This window comes from Trachurus japonicus, chromosome 9, assembly GCF_045865225.1.
Source record: "Trachurus japonicus isolate A0001 chromosome 9, Traja_1.0".
NCBI classification, from domain to species: domain Eukaryota; kingdom Metazoa; phylum Chordata; class Actinopteri; order Carangiformes; family Carangidae; genus Trachurus; species Trachurus japonicus.
The window spans coordinates 21,650,822-21,669,526 of NC_140915.1; the positions used below are offsets into that span (position 1 = coordinate 21,650,822).

General features: G+C 39.7%; 1 protein-coding gene across 1 annotated transcript; it reads right to left on the reverse strand.

The window, feature by feature from the left end:
- Positions 1 to 373: 373 nt before the first annotated feature.
- smarcad1a (SNF2 related chromatin remodeling ATPase with DExD box 1a) lies at positions 374 to 13,865 on the reverse strand. The gene is made up of 23 exons (XM_085786549.1): positions 13,513 to 13,865; positions 12,719 to 12,861; positions 12,502 to 12,618; positions 12,254 to 12,323; positions 11,948 to 12,036; positions 10,649 to 10,750; positions 9,806 to 9,884; positions 9,040 to 9,683; positions 8,393 to 8,589; positions 7,855 to 7,945; positions 6,398 to 6,497; positions 5,913 to 5,972; positions 5,507 to 5,582; positions 5,211 to 5,346; positions 4,939 to 5,070; positions 4,543 to 4,638; positions 4,265 to 4,382; positions 4,044 to 4,159; positions 3,218 to 3,406; positions 3,006 to 3,124; positions 2,618 to 2,800; positions 2,409 to 2,518; positions 374 to 1,628 (listed from the first exon to the last, which is right to left on the reverse strand). The coding sequence occupies exons 1-23, from the start codon at positions 13,625 to 13,627 to the stop codon at positions 1,567 to 1,569; spliced, it is 3,144 nt and encodes a 1,047-aa protein (XP_085642675.1). The 5' UTR covers positions 13,628 to 13,865; the 3' UTR covers positions 374 to 1,566.
- Between the last annotated feature and the right edge of the window lie 4,840 nt (positions 13,866 to 18,705).

Below are 18,705 nucleotides of genomic sequence, written 5' to 3' on the forward strand. Positions count from 1 at the left end.
GAAAGCATTAGTGTGGTCGTTTATATCTGAGTGAATCCTTAGACTGTCCGCAGCACTGTTAAAAAGGGAAATGAATGAGATAACTGCATGCTCGTTGATATTATGGAATTGTACTTTCTTTGTACAGTTTATCTCGTCAGTGCTATTTAGAAATTTAATGCAAAGTGACCTGTTTTTTCCACCACTACATGGTAATAATAATAATAATAATAATAATAATCATAAAAACACACATTTTTACTAATGTCATCCCACTTCTGTCAAAATCAAGACCTTTTTGCTAATCCAGGTGTTTTATCTCATAATTCATACATTAACCTACTGGTGGTGACTCCTCTAGCTAAATCCCTGTAGGCATGACCACACAAATATTTATTCCAATATTTATTATTCAGTTGAAACAGGAACCTAGAAAACATACAAATGACCTAGTAAAAGCTCTAACAGTTAACACTTGTACACTAACAATACATTAGCCACTTATACAGTAAATGAATGCAGCAGCTGCTTCCTCAAGTCATCATCGTGTCACTTAGCTCAAGATATTAAAAAAAAAAGAAAAAGAAAAGAGCAAAAAGAAAATTCAAGCACCATACTTCGTCAGACATTCTGTTATATTCTAAACCCATTAAAGTTAAAAACATTACTGGTGGTGACAGTGTTAGGCTTTTAAAATATAACAGAATGAAACCCATCACATTACACCAATAGTGATTAAGAATACCATTTTTTGAAATACTTGGCTGAACTTTTGATGCAACCGCAACTTAGCAGGAACGGCAGCTTTGGATATAAATGTGAATGGCTAAATTTTGCTATGCTTTCTGCTGTTGTTACCAAGGATAACAGCAGTAAAATCATTTGGATGTAAAAAAAAAAAAAAAAAAGATGTGACAGTCTGGCAAGATGTGATACTGTCTGGTAGAAAGGATGATAAATGATACTATTCTCCATGGACCACCAATTTCAGTGTGTAATCACAATATCCACACAACTACTGAGTATTTCACTGGAAATCTTACCAGCATACAGATACTCCTTACCGGCATAAAGGTACATTTATCTAATAATTACGAGGCTGCAGTCACATCACATAGGTTCACATGGGTGAACTTAAACTTTTCATACTTTCATAGTATTCAGTGAACCATAAGTTTGATCGTGTGCTCCAACACATGCTTCTTTAAAATCATTTTGGTCTGAACTTAACGCTGCAGTCTTTCAAGTTTCTACAGCTCCACATGTTACACAAATCTCTTTGCGTAACGAGTGGAGTGCATACTGTTTAAAGGGCAACATTCGTTGTTAAGCCTTTATAAACTGGTCTTAGAGTCCAAGTAAGAGAAACTGTGTGTGTGTAAAAATAGTGTTTGAGGCACAGATACGTAGCTACACAGTGAGTCAGATCTCAGTATCACAATGTTCCCTCATGGCAGCATATAGTTTTCAGTAGTTTTCAGCTTCAGATGCAAAACTGGTTTGTTCTCCGACCACCGAAGTCCGCCCAAGATCACAGGAATGCCATTGAAAGTGTATTTGTACGGTCAAGTTTCTTGAGTTTACGTTTCACAGTCCAAGTGAAGCTTTGATCAAAGACGCCATATCTTCAGTCATCGTTCCCTCATCCCCTGAAGAACAAACCATGTTTTTGTTTTTCATTTGTAATTAAGAAAATTAGGTTAAATACAAGTAATTTTAACTCTGCATGCCACAATTTCAGCACAGTTGTTATTAAAATATTTCAATCTTCTGTAATAATAATGCTCTATATGTCCAATTACCGAAGGTTTTGCATTGCTAACTCATAAATGGTTCCACAGGTGCGTGAAAGAATTCTCATCACATCTTGCATGTTGATGTATTGAATCAAATACTTTGGGATATTACAAATGTGGTGAATTTCTTTATTTATTTATTTTTACACCTTTTCATCTTTAGAATCACAATTTATGTAAGTTAAATATTGGTTGATGAATGTTTCACGTTTAATATTTCATTTTGGCTCTCTGCAGGTTTTAAAATGAAGGAGATCCTTAAAATTGGCCCAGAGAGGTCGTAAACCCTCGTTGACAGAGCTGGAAGTAGCATTAATTACCACACATCTATCATGCTAATGTTAATGATGTGCATATGGCCACTACTAAAGAACTAACTACTCCCCATCTGTTTCAAAGAACTATGTGCATATGAACTGTGCTCCATCAAAGAACACATAAAAACACTTTGTTTTCTTGTGATTTTTTTTCTTTTGCGCAGAGCATTCAATATTTTTATCTTTTACTTCAATTACTTGTATGTAAATAAAACTTTGAACTTAACTGACAGTGATTATCAAGCAGGATGTGCATGCATTTGAAGAAGAAAGTGTGTGTGTGTGTGTGCGTGTGTGTGTATACACATCTCCTCACCCTGGTCAGCAGCAGTCATATCCTGCTCCAACTTCAGCTTCTTCTGTCCCAGCTGCAGTATGCAGTCCTCTATGGTGTCCTTACTAATCAGCTTCATCACCCTTACAGTCCTGACACACAGCAACGTCACATACATGAGTCATTACAGTAAATCAACAAGTACAACACCTCCTCAGGTAAAATTCAACATGTAACAGACGACATCTTACTTGGTCTGGCCTACACGGTGACAGCGGTCCTCTGCCTGTTTGTCATTGTAGGGATTGCAGTCGATGTCATGCAGAATGACCACATTAGCTGAGGTGAGGTTGATGCCCAGGCCACCGGCTCGTGTTGACAACAAGAACACAAATATGTCGGGGTCTGTGTTGAACTCATCAATCAACCCAATCCTGCAGGACACAGATCAGATCTCATTTTAGCCATTACACCTGACATTATTTATGGTGTGTAGACAAAGTTGAGCATTTATTCTCAATGTAATAAGAAATTTTAATCCAAAAAGTGTTTCCACTACAACTTATTTTTGCCCTGGCTTATCTGAATTATTGGCTACAGTGGATGTGTCTTTTAAATGTTCCGAGTCTCGTATCTGACCTGTCAGCTATGGGCGTAGATCCATCCAGTCTGACGTAACGATGGTTGAGATGTTTCAGCAGGACTTCCACAATGTCCAGCATCATGGTGAACTGACTGAATAATACCACTCTGTCTCCCTGTAGAAAAAAAAAAGTAATGCTAAATGACTGTGCATGCAATGTGCATTACTCCTTCTACCTGTATTCTTTAATCTGTTAATCTTTATATACCTTCTTTTTAAGAGAGGCTAGCAGGTCTGTGAGGTGGCTGAATTTCCCAGAGTCAAGCAGAATATCATTTTCAAGTTGGTAGGAGCTGATGGTTGAGTACTGCTGGCATAGACGGTGTAGCTCAAAGTCAGACATGACTTCCATGTCCTCCTGGATCAGAGCAGCATCTGCATCAAAGTGAGTTGGCTCCTGAGGCGAGATGGAAACATTTAACATGATGGAGCACAGAAATAAATAATTATCCCCAATTTTTAAAAGAATTAATAAGTAAGAAAAAACAAAGGTAGACGAGTTTGTGCAGAAGAATAAACTTAAAAGGATCGAAGGATTCAGACTATGCACAATCTGATACCACCAAGTAATCAACAGCCCAGGACTAACGCTAACCCTAACCGGTTGGTTATAACAGCGCTCCTGGGCTGTTAATTACTTGGTGATATCAGATCATGCTTCAGACTATACACTAAAAATTATAATTAAATTAAGCCCTTAGTCACATTGTTTTTGTAATACTCATTTTAGCCACAAGAGGCTGTGAATTCTTGTTCACCTGCCAAAGCCCTGACAGGCATTAGATAGGCAAACAGGAAAACAGTTTGTCTCTCAGAGCGTCATTAGAATACAGTTTAACAAAAAAAAACACTTTTCCTTTTCCTCTATTTTGCTGTGTTGGAGTTAAGTTGGCATGAATGTTGTTAGGGTGAATGTGTGTCATCGACCAGCATCACAGCACAAAGGATCTAAAATGTTTTGTTAAAAATGTTCTTGACAAAACATTGATACAAAAATGACAACCATTATGGGGTCGTCAGGGAGTAGGACTGACCTTGAGCATGAGTTTGCTCATGGCTTTGAGCTTTTCTGTGGTGTAGTACTGTCTATGGAGCAGTGGATGGTTTGCCATCTTCCTCAGCTGCATCATCACATTACACATCTCTCTCTCTGCAGAGGAAAGGCAAGGACAAATTATTACAAATTCATTTCAGTTATTTGTACGAACATGATGCAGTGACAATAGTGAGCATTTGGAGCTTCCAGGAGGCTTACTCTCGCCATTGGTGGATGACTTGAGTTTTTTAAATAGGTCCTTGTAGAGACCCTGCTGTTTGTCACTCATTGAGCAGAAGTCTACCACCTCTTCCTTTGCAGGCAGCTGCTTGAGGACCTGGAATAGGAATTCCTCAGAATGAAAACCTTTCTTAACAGAGGAGGAAAAACTGAATATATAATATGTTTCCCATAAGTGGGAGATCTTATGCCACTTTCCATTTAGTACATTACTCAAACATGCATTTCCTAATTACAAATGTGCCAGATCAACTCACCTCGCTCTTGACTCTTCTGAGGATAAATGGTTTCATAATGAGTTTTGCCTGAGAAATACGGTCCCTCTCAAAACGACTCTGCTCCTCATGGGTTTTCTGTGTCAAACATTTTGGTTGGATTAGATTAAAGTACAATAGAACTAAAGAATACATTTTTACTGGTCTAGTTTAGTAGATTTGAGGACAAGACATTTTGTTGTCATTTTTCACTTGAAACATATAGTATCAAAAGAAGTCTACAGTACTGCTGAGAACCAGCATGTATGATCAAGGTCAAAAGTAAGGTTTCATCTTGACGGACTTCCAAGGATGCTGCTGTGATCTGAACTGTAGCTCAGCATTTCTAATCAAATTCAAAACTGAGCTTACCATCTTCACATGCGCTCACTCACTTACCATAGAAAACATTTTGGAGAGCTGTGAGGTGGAGCTGGAGAACATAGAAGGCATGATGAAGTTCAGGAGAGACATAAGCTCTAAGAGGTTGTTCTGCACTGGAGTTCCTGTTAGCAGCAGGCGGTGCCGAGCCTTCAAGGAGAGACAGAGAGCCACAGAGAAGTGTTACATGCAAAACATGTGGATGTATTTGATAGACAGGTAGAGAATTCTATGAACGATATGAAAATAGCACAGGTAGAAAATGCATTGTGAAATGATAGGTAACCTACATTAATAGCCATGAGGTGGCGGTAGCGCAGGGAGTTCATGTTCTTCAGCATATGGCCCTCGTCAAACACTGCATACTCCAGAGGGAGTTTGCGGAAAAGACTGCGATCGCTATCGTTCCCTATGGCCAAGTTGTAGCTATGAAACAAAGGAAACACAAGCAAAGGATTAGTTGTGCGTGGAAATTTGCTTCAGGCTTTCAATGGCCTTTACAGATAACACAAACTTGGTCTTCCAGTAGCACGCTGGCTGTAATGACTGGTAAACCATGATGCAGGACATCTATGCGTTTACTCACGTGGTCACTATCACACTGAAGTCACAATTCTTAGTGAGGATATCGTGTCTGAGGTAGCGGCGGTCTTCAACAGATCCTGGATAGATCACAAGACGACAAACTCTGCTTTAGTCTCAGACTGTGAGGAAACATGACTGTCCTAGAAATACTCATTGAAAGAAGTAGGATTTAGGCCATGTACACACAACAGCACAGCAGCCCAAAAATATTCGTTCCTCATTCATTTGAAAAAGATCACAATGTGAGTGAAGACTTAAACAATACAACAAAATAACAACATAAGCACATATTTTTCCTTGTGATCATAATTGAACTGTAAATACTATATGTTGCCAGTCTTTTGCAGTGTTCACATCAGGAACACAACATGAGAGATTTGAATCTGAATTAATGAATGAAGTCTTACCATAATAGACTAAAACCTTGAGACTTGGACACCACAGCTTCATCTCTCTGACCCAGTTATCTACAAAACAGAGAAAAATATTTTTTAGTATTGCTGTATTAGAGGACAGTTGCATAAATTATCATAATAAATACACTGGAGCAGCAGGTGGAGTAAGGAGTACATTTCTCTTTTTCAGATATGGACACTATAATAAACCTTATTTGACCAGCACCTTCAAACAAGAAATGTAGCTTTGTTGTATTTATAGTTCAAGAAATGTTATATTAACATGGAGAAGAACAATAAAAAATTGATCATAGTTCAAGAAATGCAGCCACCACTGAAAACGTTCCTCCCCTTACAACATGCTTTTTCTGTATATAAATCCTACAGTATATGTAAACAGACACTGAATGACATTCTACTGAACAGTATTATCTGTGTTATTAGACTATTTAAAATAATATGACGCAGCAAGTATGTGAATTTGTGGATATAATTACCCAATGTGGAGGCCGGCACAACAATGACATGAGGACCCTCTATGCCATTCTGATATAGCTGGGCCAGAAATGCTATAGCCTGAATAGTCTTCCCTAAACCCTGAGAGAAGGAGTGAAGAAAGTGAAAAAAAGATGAGAGGAGATATATAGAGTTAGTCAGATATCAAACACAAAGAAATCAAGAGCCAGGTAGACTGACTACAAAGATGTTTGCGAACGCACACGCACACGCACACGCACACGCACACGCACACTAGGGCTGGGTATTGTTGAGAATCTCACGATTCGATTCGATTTCGATTCATTAGGTCACGATTCGATTCGATATCGATTCGATTCGATATTGATTGAAATGCTTCGATATCGATTCAGTATCAAGCAGAAATACACAAATAAGAGTACCAGATTTTTTTTTTTTTTATAATTATTTGTTTAGTTTCATGCCTTATGAACAGCCATAGTATAACTCATAGCATAACAAAATATGACACTGCTTTAACACTGAACTACAGTGCAGCTAAATTTTAATTAGGCTATGTGATACTTTCCTCTTGGAAAATAACTCATAACATTTTGAGTAATAAAACAATACAAAACAATATTATTAATAATAGTTGACTGCACAACTGAAAATATTGTAGCGACCCCGCAGTAATGTTCTTGTTATGATGTTTAAGTTCTGTGATTTCTGACTGACTGTCAATGTGTATGGTACGGGCAGGTGGGATGAGAAACTGGGGGGCTGGGGTGAGTGTGAGGAAGACAGAGTCCTGTCTGTGTGTAGGTGAGTGAGTGAGGAGGAGCAGAGGAAGAAGTGAGAGCAGCTGTCAGATAAGTTCAGGGTTTCCCGCAGCGCTTTCCTGTTAAGGCGGCCGCCTTAACAACAAAGAGCTGCCGCCTAAACTAACGTCTTAAAAAAAAAAAAAAAAGTAGCGATATTCGCCGCCCCCCCCCCCCCCGTCGGACGATGGCCGCATCCTGTCACACACATACACACCACAGAGAAGCACGCATCACGCATGCATAACAGCAGCGCGTGTTGAAAGCGAAAGTTAATACGGCACGGCGCGGTGCGTCCCTCCCCCGACGATCGATCCCCGCTGCTGCTGCTACTCACTCCCATATTGTTATGGTTTGGTCTAGTGCGGCCCCCGTCCGTACAGCGCGAATCACACGAGGGTGTTGCTCGCAGCGCCCCCACTGGCCAGGGGCTTGAATCGATTCAGAAGATTGCTGAATCGATATTGAATTGCAGAGAAAAGAATTGCAATGCATTGCTGAATCGATATTTTTACCCAGCCCTAACGCACACGCACAGTCTGTTCTTTCTAATTTCTCTTTATTCACCTGTGGCAAAGTGACACATCCACACAAAGCACTCATTGGGTCTGACACAGAAAGACTCATATCTACAGATGGGCACTTTCTTCCTGCAGCTCCAAAGTTGGTTGCCTTACCATTTCATCCGCGAGGATGCTGCTCAGCTTGTGCTCATGCAGAAGCAGCAGCCACTTCAGACCAATTAGCTGATAGGGTTTGAGCTGGAATCTGAAAGACAATCAATAACAGGCTGAAAAATAAATAAAGCTGAAAGTCTCCATGTCCTAATGCAACATTTATGGAAATACACAAAATTGTTACTGTGACATGTTACTGTGCCACGTTTTGTTTATATTGCGCACTGAAAATGTGTCAGAAAAGATCTCATGATATGAAATCAAGCTACAAAATACTTGGATAATGGAAAAGTGGTCTCACGCATTTCATACCTTACGTCACTTCATACACTACACTTTCCTCTACTCTGTACTATTTACTATACATGCATTTCAGTCTGACAGTAACCCTATCACTTCAGCACTGGTGAACTACATACATATACTTGCTCTTAAAATTATATGAAAACTTCCCAAAGCACTTGTCAGGTTATTGCAAGAGAAATAGTTAGGTTATATGATTGCAATTTCAGTATGTGTCTATGTGCATGTCACTCACTGTGTGTTGAGCACTTTAGGCTGTTTCATGGTCCCTGTTCCCTTGTCCATCATTTCAGTCACCTGCTTCAACAGTTTTGAGGAAATGGTGTCACATTTGGACATGAGACCCAAGACAACCTTCCGCTCTTTGAGAACAAGTCTGCAGCCCAGCAGCAAGCTGTCTGACAGTCCGTTTTCCTTTTGAAAGACTTCGACCTGAAGAGGACAGAATCGTTACACGTCAACGTCCACTCATAACAACTGTACAAACTGTTAGAAAGTACTCCAATAAGTCCCTGTGCACTATAATATTAAATATTGCACTACTGTATTGTGTTCAGGCGTTAAGATTAACAGATGTATGGAAAATAAAAGGGCACAATATGAGATATGTCAGGAATTGAACAGCTGTGCTACTCAAAAACAGCTTTTAAGAAATGTCTCATCTCTACAGAGACCTCCATGTAGTGCATTTGATAGGTAAATACAGTCAAGAGGACTCGTTACAGGTCACAGTACATTTCCAGGTGTTTGGTTGGATGACATCAGTCCTTCACTGCTTTACTGACTGTAGTTCATTCTTTCACCATTAATGCCTTGTGCAAACCGACATAGAGCAATCACCACGAGCATGACATCTGTTTGTAAAGAATCACATTCTCTCACCAGGCTTTTCCAGCTATCATAGGGCCTCAGCTCCACAATCTTCTGGGCCTTTTTAACTGAGCACCCAGCAATCAGCGACAGTTCATCTATCGTTGCTTCCTGGAAGAAAGCCATTATCCCCTTCTTGATTTCTGTCATGCCGCCACCATAATCCAACTCTTCGTCAGAGTCCTCAAACTCACTCATTGAGTCGTCTCCACCTTCCCCCTCAGAGCTGACCTGTTCATTTGACGCATGAGCCTTTTTCTTTCTCTCTAATGCCTGTTTCTTAGCTATACTGGTTCCACTGGTAAATCTGGACAGCATCTGGGCAGCAGAGGACGAGGAGGTTGACTTCGCGGAGGAAGAGGTAGTTATTTTCTTGAAAGAGAAGGATGGAGACTCTGAATCAGAACGTTTAGGTCGTGTGTTCATTCTTCGTTTGGAATCTGTTTTGTCTTCTTCATCTGACTCATCTTCGCTGTCCTTTGTAGCATCTGTACTGTCCTCCTCTGTTTCACTGACAGAGTCCTTATGGTTACTTTTCCTGTCTGCCTGATCTTTGTGGCGCTTCAACTCTTTGTGGTCCCTGCTTGACTTGTCTTTGCTCTTTGATTTCCTGGATTTCTTTTCTTCTGACTCGGGTGAGCTGAAACTGGTGTTATCTGACAACATAAAAAAACAAGAGTGAATCAGTATCGGAGTGAGCAGACAAAGCATGCAAGTCGAAAGCAGACACATGCATGAAAAGATGGCTAGATTCAGATGACAGCTGTTGTGTTGATACCTGGGTCTGAGAACATCTGCAGAACCTGCAGGGCTTCCTCAGCATTCCAGTTGTGTTCCTGCAACACCAGCCGCAGCTCCTGCAAGACAAACAACAGAAATCGTCAGAACTAAAACCGTCTACAGAAACACCCGTGTAAACATCAGCTCACAATATCTGCTTTTCTGTCTGTAATTGCTACAAGCAGATGTATAACAGACGACAAACTAAGACAATTACTGTTATTTGCTCTGCTGTAAGATGAGAAGATTGTCATATTCATAAAACATCAATGACTAAACGATTCCTGTTTCACCGTGTTATTTTCAGTGCCGCTGATTACTGGGTGATAATGAGGTGTGGATGTTTTGAGACGGAGAAAAAAAAATCACATCATCTCAACGCTGCTCACATATTCATTTATTCACTGAATAATTTAGTCACTCTCAGTTAAAGTTAAAATGCCAGTGTTTACAGATTAGACACTGTGAACACTTTCATCCTCTCTGCTGTCTGCTGTTAAATTAAAGTTTTCTTTCACAGTAAAAGACTATTATTTTTTTTAGAGTCAGCTTACAAGCTGATTTCAGTCGTAAATGGAAAGACAGCACCGGCAGTGGATGCTGAGTGAGCTTTGAGTTCTTTTAAATGTAAGGCAATTGCTCCTGTGCAAGTAAAACAGAAGGCAGCAATAACATTTTCTCACTCTGGATTCATCACAAACTCACAAACTCAGTCAGATGGACAGTTCAGTTATTATGTTGAAGACAGGTTAGGAGGGATGAATCAGATTGTGCTGAAATCTATCTGAAAACAAAATGTCTTTTTGAGTCACAGGGGAACGCTGTGTTTGTGTGTTTTCACCTCCTTGTCCTGGTCAGGAAACTTTTTCTGCAGTTTTTTCACCATGGCCTCTTTCTTCTCCCAGCTGGGATCTTTATCGTCGTTATCGTCATCATCAGAGAGCTTTTCAACAGAAAAGGGGTGAAAAGATTTTTAATCAGTAACTGAGATGTGCACACTGATTCAACTTCAAGTACTAAGATCGTGATAGTTCCATGTGTTTGGAATACTTGAAATACTCACTGATCCACCAGTAAGGTGGATCACTGAGTATTTCAAATACACTCACTGATTCAATACATGACATTTTCAATTACCCGACTTTACAAGTTGTTGTTTCTTAATTATCTTATGGTCATGTATATATATATGTATTGTAGAAGTTAATTATGTCCGAAGGTAGTATTTAGTTTTCCTTTCTTTTTCAAGACAAGAAATTGTTTCTCATAACTTGTTTGTTAACAGTTTTGGCAATACATCGGTGAAACGGGCAGATGTCCAGTATAAATGTATATATATGGTTAATGCTGGCTTTTAACAATGGATGTCCATTTGTGTGATATCCAGTGTTAAAAGCTGGCATAATGTAATGATCCATGCATTTTGACAGATTTTCATTTGACAGATTTTCAATGAAGAAAACAAAAACATCCATGCATTTACTGCGACTACATAAATCATGGAAATGTAAACATATAATTCCCCCGGAAGAGAAAAACCAGCTTACGTTTTTGGCATTCGGAAAAAGGTGGATAGTATTAGGCCATGTTTCTCCACAGGTCACTCAGAGGTCCTATATGGCCAATGTTTCATTTTTCTTTCCAGTGTAACTTAATAAATATTCAGATGGCTACTCTCCACTGGAGTTACCATAGTAACAAATATCGTACACATAAGGGAGGACATAGTCTTTGGTCAGTCGTCAGGACATTTCATCACCACAGCCCTCAGGGTCATGGTTTACACCAACACACAACACTATTTGGACATAGAAATAAATATAATTGACCATAAAGGGGTCTTTCAGATTTGGGTTGCATTATACTTTAACTTTGATCAAGCTTCAATAAATGATTTTGCCTGAAACATCTGAGCCTCCTCGAAACCTTCCATAGGTTCACAAGATTTCTGTCTGATCATTATATCATCAATTCAAACTAGGACAGCGCAATTAAACGCAATGTGATTGAAACACAATGTGGCACAGTGCTACACAGATGCCCTGATACTGTGCAATCCTAATCTGAACACACTCAGCTAGATGATCCTTAAGCGGTACTTGCAACTGTGCAGGTTCATCATGCTTACTTCTACTACTACTGATGATGTCACCATCTTCTTGCTGGGTCTGTCATCACCACTACCCTGAGAGCTGCTGCATTCATCCAACTTCCTCTTCTTGCCTGGGGCTGAAAAGACAAAATAAGCAGTTTTCCCAAATGTACCTCCTGACAGACAGTCGTAGTAGTAATATATTTTTTCAAAAGTATAGCAGTGTGCTTTTTCAAAATACATATATTTATGATATTTGTGGGTAGTTACTATAGTTCCCAAATCATTAACTAAGCCTTCTTCATATTAGAATGAGCTGTGATCATGTGGCCATACAGAAACGTGATTACTTACGGTCTTTATCACCAAATCTCAAAAGGCACATCGATACGGCTGCGTCCATTGTGCTTGAGCTTTCAATGACCTGAAAGTACACCAGAGCAAGGCAAAATTCACTAAATTGGCCGGCCTACATTAGTAAATTCAGTAACTGTATGTTTTATGATAGGGAAACATTGGAATGCAGATCATGCTTAATAAAATATGGCATTTCGTGAATTACACTAATGTGTTCTGTGTGTTCCCGCTTTGTTTAAACTCACCTCCAACAGGTCTTCCCTGGGCACATGGGGAAATATGTCTATGAGTTTTTTAATTTTTGCCTCCAATTCATTGTCCTCATCATCCGTGAGATCTGACAGCACAATTTCGGATGATATCTCTATGGAACTGCTGTTGGAGAAAAACAGAAAGACTGTAAAACAGTGCGAATCTGCTTAAATGTAACACAAATGTGGCAAATGTCATTTAATTGAACACTTGCTTGGATTTTTTAGTCTGTGTTATCTTGGTCTTCGGTTGAGAGGCGTCTCCATCCTCTTCCAAATCAATAGTTAAGACTTCCTCAAAAACCACTCCTCTTGCATGGGACTTCGGTGTTGCTTTGACTGGATTCATCTGAGCTGAAAAGCACAACGTTAAACAATGAATTACCAAATGCACTCACAGCAGTGATAAAAAAGATATATTTTATAAGGCTAGTTTGCCAACATTTAAGATAGACTTTAGTGTGGGCTGTTCCTGTCATTTAATCCAACTACTCATAGTGTAAATGGGGGTTATAACAAGAGGAGTGACACCTGTGACAACAATGGGAACGTTTTCATATCACACACCTAAATGAAAATACAATGTCAACAGCGTAATTGCATTATTATGTAATATTGATATATCTAACCCACTTCAATAACCCCTGGAGGAAGAAGATGGTGGACATACAAGGACCCATAACAAAACAATACTGGGCTTAGAAAGCATGTATGACGCCTGCAAATGGTTTATGTGATAATATTGTAAATCTCGTTGTGATATTGTACCAAAGCTTCATGCACTATCCAGCACTGATATCGATGTGCTGCCATTAAGGTGTCTAAAATACCTGGCACAACACAGATACATAACCTCTCGATGAAATGAAGGAGGAGGAGGACGAAATGACAGTTTTGAATGCAGTGTGTTGATGAAAGTCGCATTCCTCAACTGCTGCTAACAATAGCATGCTCCACACATCTGGCTACCAGCACCGTGAGCTAGCCGTGACACTGGCTAGTTACCTGGCTTGTTCTCCTTCTCGGACTCTGGGCTTTTGGAGCCGCTGTGCTGGTCTTTGTTCGCCGCTGTCGCTGGTTTCTTCTCGAAACGAAAACGGTCAAGGTTGAACAAGCTCATTTTGTCATTCTACTTCGTGCCTGACAGAGACTGTCCTTTGTCTATTTCTTGTCTTTTTTTTTTTCTCTGTCCGGTCGCATGCAGCAGTGCTCCCGTTAGCGAATAACCTAGCTTAATGAGCGAGGGATGCTAGCATAGCAGCAGCGGTACTACAAAGACGGCGATTCAGTGCAGTATCACTTCGCCGTTTGTACGCGTGACAATGTAATAAACAACAATTAATGACAAGTTGACTTCGTTTCGAAATAGGTTGTTTGTTCTAAAAAGCATATAGGTTTGCTGTGTCCCGATAGCAGCCGGTTTCCCGCGAACTCCAGCGGCCCAGGAGGACTGAGTACCGACAGCGCTCATTGGTCAGAGAGAGAGGTGGGCGGAGACTCACTGATGGGTCAAGATGCTACCCTGCCAAACACTTCCGGTTCTGCTAATTTTCTGTTTTACAGACTCTATCGTTAATAAAGACGACATTCTTTGTTCATGTTTTACAACATGGCCGAGTTAAATTGCCTTTTATTACATAATTTGATAGATGCATTTTGGTCTTTGGTGTTTGAGCGTGGTAAACGGTGTATCCCACCACCATTGTGAACAAGAGCAGGAGGTGAACTATCTTGACAGCCGGTCGATTATCGCTTATGAAACCTGTGACGAGGTGATTAGTGATTCAGAGTGTGTAAGACAAACAAAATTTACAAATTATTTATAAATGTTGCGCTTTACCCAGTGTAAACCTGATAACAGTGACCAGTCAGGGTGTGCTGCGACATGACATAGCCTAACATAATGTCATATTCTATTTATGTTTCTAAAACAAACAATCTGATTATGTAAATTATATTCTGACATTTGTTAAAGTTGCTGTCACATAGCAATAGAAAACCCTACCTTTTTTAAATTTATTTATTTTTATCACTGTTAGTGCATCAACTGTTTCTGTTTGCTGTACACAAGATGCCCAAGGCCCCACACTTATGTGAAACAGTCACTTAAAGGCTGTCATACATTTACTGATCAAAAGGGGGCAGCAGATACATACTACTCTCTGAGATGGGATAAGGGTATGAGTAGCCTACCGGCAAGAGGTGAGAAATACTACCCTGTTGCAACTTCCTCATCCCTGCAGGTGTGTTTTGTGTCCTTTGTGTAACTGCAGGGAATTTTGTGAGGACAACATGCAGTCTGAATTCCCAACAACTCGTCTTCTTTTTGCACTGGGTCATGCCCCAGTATAAGATACAGCCAGTGTGATGAGCTTCTATCAGTTCAGCAGCATATAAAATAAAGTATGATTTGGCCAAATAACATTGCCACAACAATGTATAATTGTTTCATTCGAAATTGAAACCAATCACTCTTTATTTGGAAAATATCATTCAAGGACTTCTACAAAATTTTCTGTAACAGCAGCAGTGAATTTTTTTTTTCAGGTTTCAGGCTTGAGTTTTGTGTATTCACTAAAAGGCCTGGTGTAAGGCTATGAAATGTTCAATTTAAATTTAATGGTATCCTTAGGATTGAACCAGATTTACAGTAGCTACAGTTGTAAGAGAGTTACAGTCATGTGCCACCTCCTGTAATAAGTATGGCCATTGTAGCTCTTGGTGATCAAAGCCGCAGCAGATAAAACCAACCATATAACACACACGCACACAATAGTAATTTATGTATTAATGTATGTAAATGTATTAATTTGATTGCATGTTTTCCCAATCTACCTTTCTCAGCTGTAAATACACTTAATCATAATGTGTCGACACCTGCAGATCTTGCTCAGATACAGTTAATGCATTATGATTAGATCAGAGTCCTCTCATCAGAGCACCCCAGCAGTCAATACAGCGCCATCCTGTCGCCTTACTGTCGCCCCCACCATCGTCATGGAGACCATGTAAGTTATAGCATTGCGTGTGTGTATATGTGTGTGTGTGTTTGTGGCACCCAGGGCACAATAGGCAGACTGACACAGAGTCTGATAGGGGTCATGACCCCTCACAGCAGGAAGCTCAAACTGTGGCTCCTTGCCTTCTCCTGTCTTCCTGGTCAAGGTTTTTTTTTTGTGTGTGTGTGTGTGTGTGTGTGTGTGTGTGTGTGTGTGTGTGTGTGTGTGTGTGTGTGTGTATTTCTGCTTGTCTGTGTGTGTTTGTCTTACATCTGCATTAGGGTGGACGTGTGTTATTTTTTCCTTTACTTGATATTTTGTGTCAGGATTTCTGTGTATGCCACTATCTACACAGGTGTGTGTATGGAAAATGCACATAAAAATATACACAAACAAGCAGGTGTACATGCAACAACACTGAAAGTAACCATCCTGTCCTTGTGCTGAGGCAAATCATGAACATGCACACGCACACACACACACACACGTCACACGCACACAGTGATAGCATCAACAAACATGGATGGATATTTTGGCTTGGGGCAGTAACCGAGATAAAAGCCTGGAATCATTCCCACAGCAAAAGGGAAGTAGTTGATATGACATTCTGCTGCTTTTGAAAACCAATTTTCAATTTAATATCAACAGTCACACGGATATATTTATGCAGATTGCTATCTGTTTTCTTATTGTTGTAACTGCTGCTAATACTATGTTTTTTCATATTCATGCAGGTAGCTTCCTACTGTTATCCCTTTGTATGGTATGTCATATTTACATGACATATTGTGCACGTCACAAATTGTTCATTAATGTGCACTGTCCTTGTCAAATAAACAATAAATGAAATGAAATACTCACATGAACAAACAGAGGTCCAATGGGTTTGCCACTAAGTGTGCATACTGTAGGTGTGTGTAGGCCTACTTCTCATACTGTACATGTATGCATGTAATATGAAACGTTTGTGTCAGCATATCTCAGTTGTTACTTTTGTGTGCTTCAGTTATGCATATTCAGTAACTGTGTCAAGTGCATGAGTAAGTGTGTGCATTTCATGCATGTCTGCATATGCATGTGTTTTTAAGGCTGACCCAACCATGGTGTCCCAGTAGACTCGTCACAAAGTCTGTCACCACCCAGTCACCATGGCGCCCAACTTGGCCGAGACCCGACGGCGGCAGGGAGCACCTTGTCACCGTGGTAACACGTCTGGGATGTAACCACCCCCACCTCCCACCTCCCACCCCAACACCCCACCACCACCACCAGTACCCCCCCCCCCCCTAATTCCAACAAAATGCACACACCACCCAATATGAAAGCTCTTTCTAAGGGCTGGACACATTTCATGTTAGACATGACTGTAGCCCACGACAAACTGTTGAGGCTTTAAGATGAGAGAGAAAGAAGTTAACTGTGAGATAGACAGAACATTGCCACTTAATTTTTTGTACTTTTGATATTGGCTGTTATAATACTGATGACACCTTGTATCACAACAACAATTAACACAATATTTTACATTGATGACATATGAAATAATCTAATACCCTTGTATATTAACTTTATTTGTCATCTTGATTCATCAGTCCCAGAATGATCACCAACACTATGTCCAAAAGTTATTTTTTGCTATTAATATGATGTAACACTATGGGAGACAACAGGAGCCTACAAGACAAAACATGAAACATGAGCCCGCATTGGTGAAGTTTGAATATTGAAAGTTACAAATACATACCTGCATGTATTGTTGAACAACACAGAGGAATACCAAAGTGAGAAACAGAGTTCCCATGTTGCCATTGTGCTATGCTGCTGAAGATGATCTGACCTGAAGAGTCCCTGTAAAAGACAACTTCAATCCAGTGGAGCTGGATTATTACTGAACCTGCACAGAAAACAAAATGAACATAAATCATGAATATAATAATTATTATTATTATTATATAAGTCAGAGCTGGTTGATCCATAGGAGTGTGGTATGGCAACCACTGTTGCCCCACTGCAGATCTTTAGTGTTTTCATCTAGTCTGATATTATGTCATGGCAAAAAAAAAAAAACAGCTACCTTGACTGTGTAGTGATCTTCACTAGAACCACTTACCGTACAGAGATAAAAAGGTAAACATGTAAGACATACTGAGCAAATTGGTGAGGAAGTTTTGGTTAGTGCTGATTCTTTGTTCTGCTGCAAATGCAAAAACTCATTATCACTACAATCCAGTGTAACTGGCTAAGTAAGTGGCTGTTGTTCTCCAAAGAGGAAAACCACAAACTTTTCATAAACAGTATTTAAACATGCATGAGTGAGTGAATAATACAATAATACTACAGTATATTCTTGTTTGAGCATCACTTTCAGTTTTGGGAAGTAGTGAAATAATGATGATTTAATGCATTTAGTAGGATATTGACGATAATTAATTTATTCCTTAACTGAGGTTATGTTCATTAACTCATAGTTAACTCCACATTATTTATGATGCATGTTCCAACAATACACATAATTTTACTTTGACATAAAGCTGGCTGATGGGAATCTTCTCTGTTCATCCGTATATAGTTGATCAATGCAGCAAAACCTAATTTGGGTTACTGGGTATCATTAAAACACCCTCAAATCCTCCTCCATATCTGTTGTCAGATAACTTATCAAACACTAATTTGACTTCCTTTGTGATGCTTTTGTTTAGTCATCACTCATATAACCACTCTCTCTCTCTGCAGGCAAAGAGAAACAGCAGCAGGGGAGAATTCCCATGTTGTTGGAGGTGATGCAGCCGAGACAACTCACCAATCACAGAGAGACAATGACTGATCTTCCTGGCTGCCTTACAGAACATCAGTCAAACTGAGCTTTGTTAGCGCAGCATTCCTCTGCATTGTCCTGTTTGCACTCCTTAATCAAACAGTGTTAATTTAATTTCCCCTCATACATTTTTTTTTCCCTTTTGAAGATACAAACTCTTCACTTTTATCACAACAACAACAACCTGCAACCTTGCAATAATCATGGCTGAAAACAAATACAAAAGATTTCATACGTCATAGGTTGCTGTTCAACTGAGAGGTTGCCCTTTGTTTCTCACTCTTTTCTATGGTCGCAGAAGAGTCAGTGGCAGCAGTCAACTGTGCATGAGTCTGTCACATTAACACAGTGTTTTAATTAAACAGAAGGAGACGTGCAGAAAGA

Coding starts and splice junctions, on each gene's coding strand:
- smarcad1a (XM_085786549.1), bottom strand. CDS start 13,627: ATGAGCTTGTTCAACCTTGACCGTTTTCGTTTCGAGAAGAAACCAGCG. Junction 12,862..13,512: donor CGAGAAGGAGAACAAGCCAG/GTAACTAGCCAG, acceptor TGTGCTTTTCAG/CTCAGATGAATCCAGTCAAA. Junction 5,583..5,912: donor CAAGGTTTTAGTCTATTATG/GTAAGACTTCAT, acceptor TGATCTATCCAG/GATCTGTTGAAGACCGCCGC.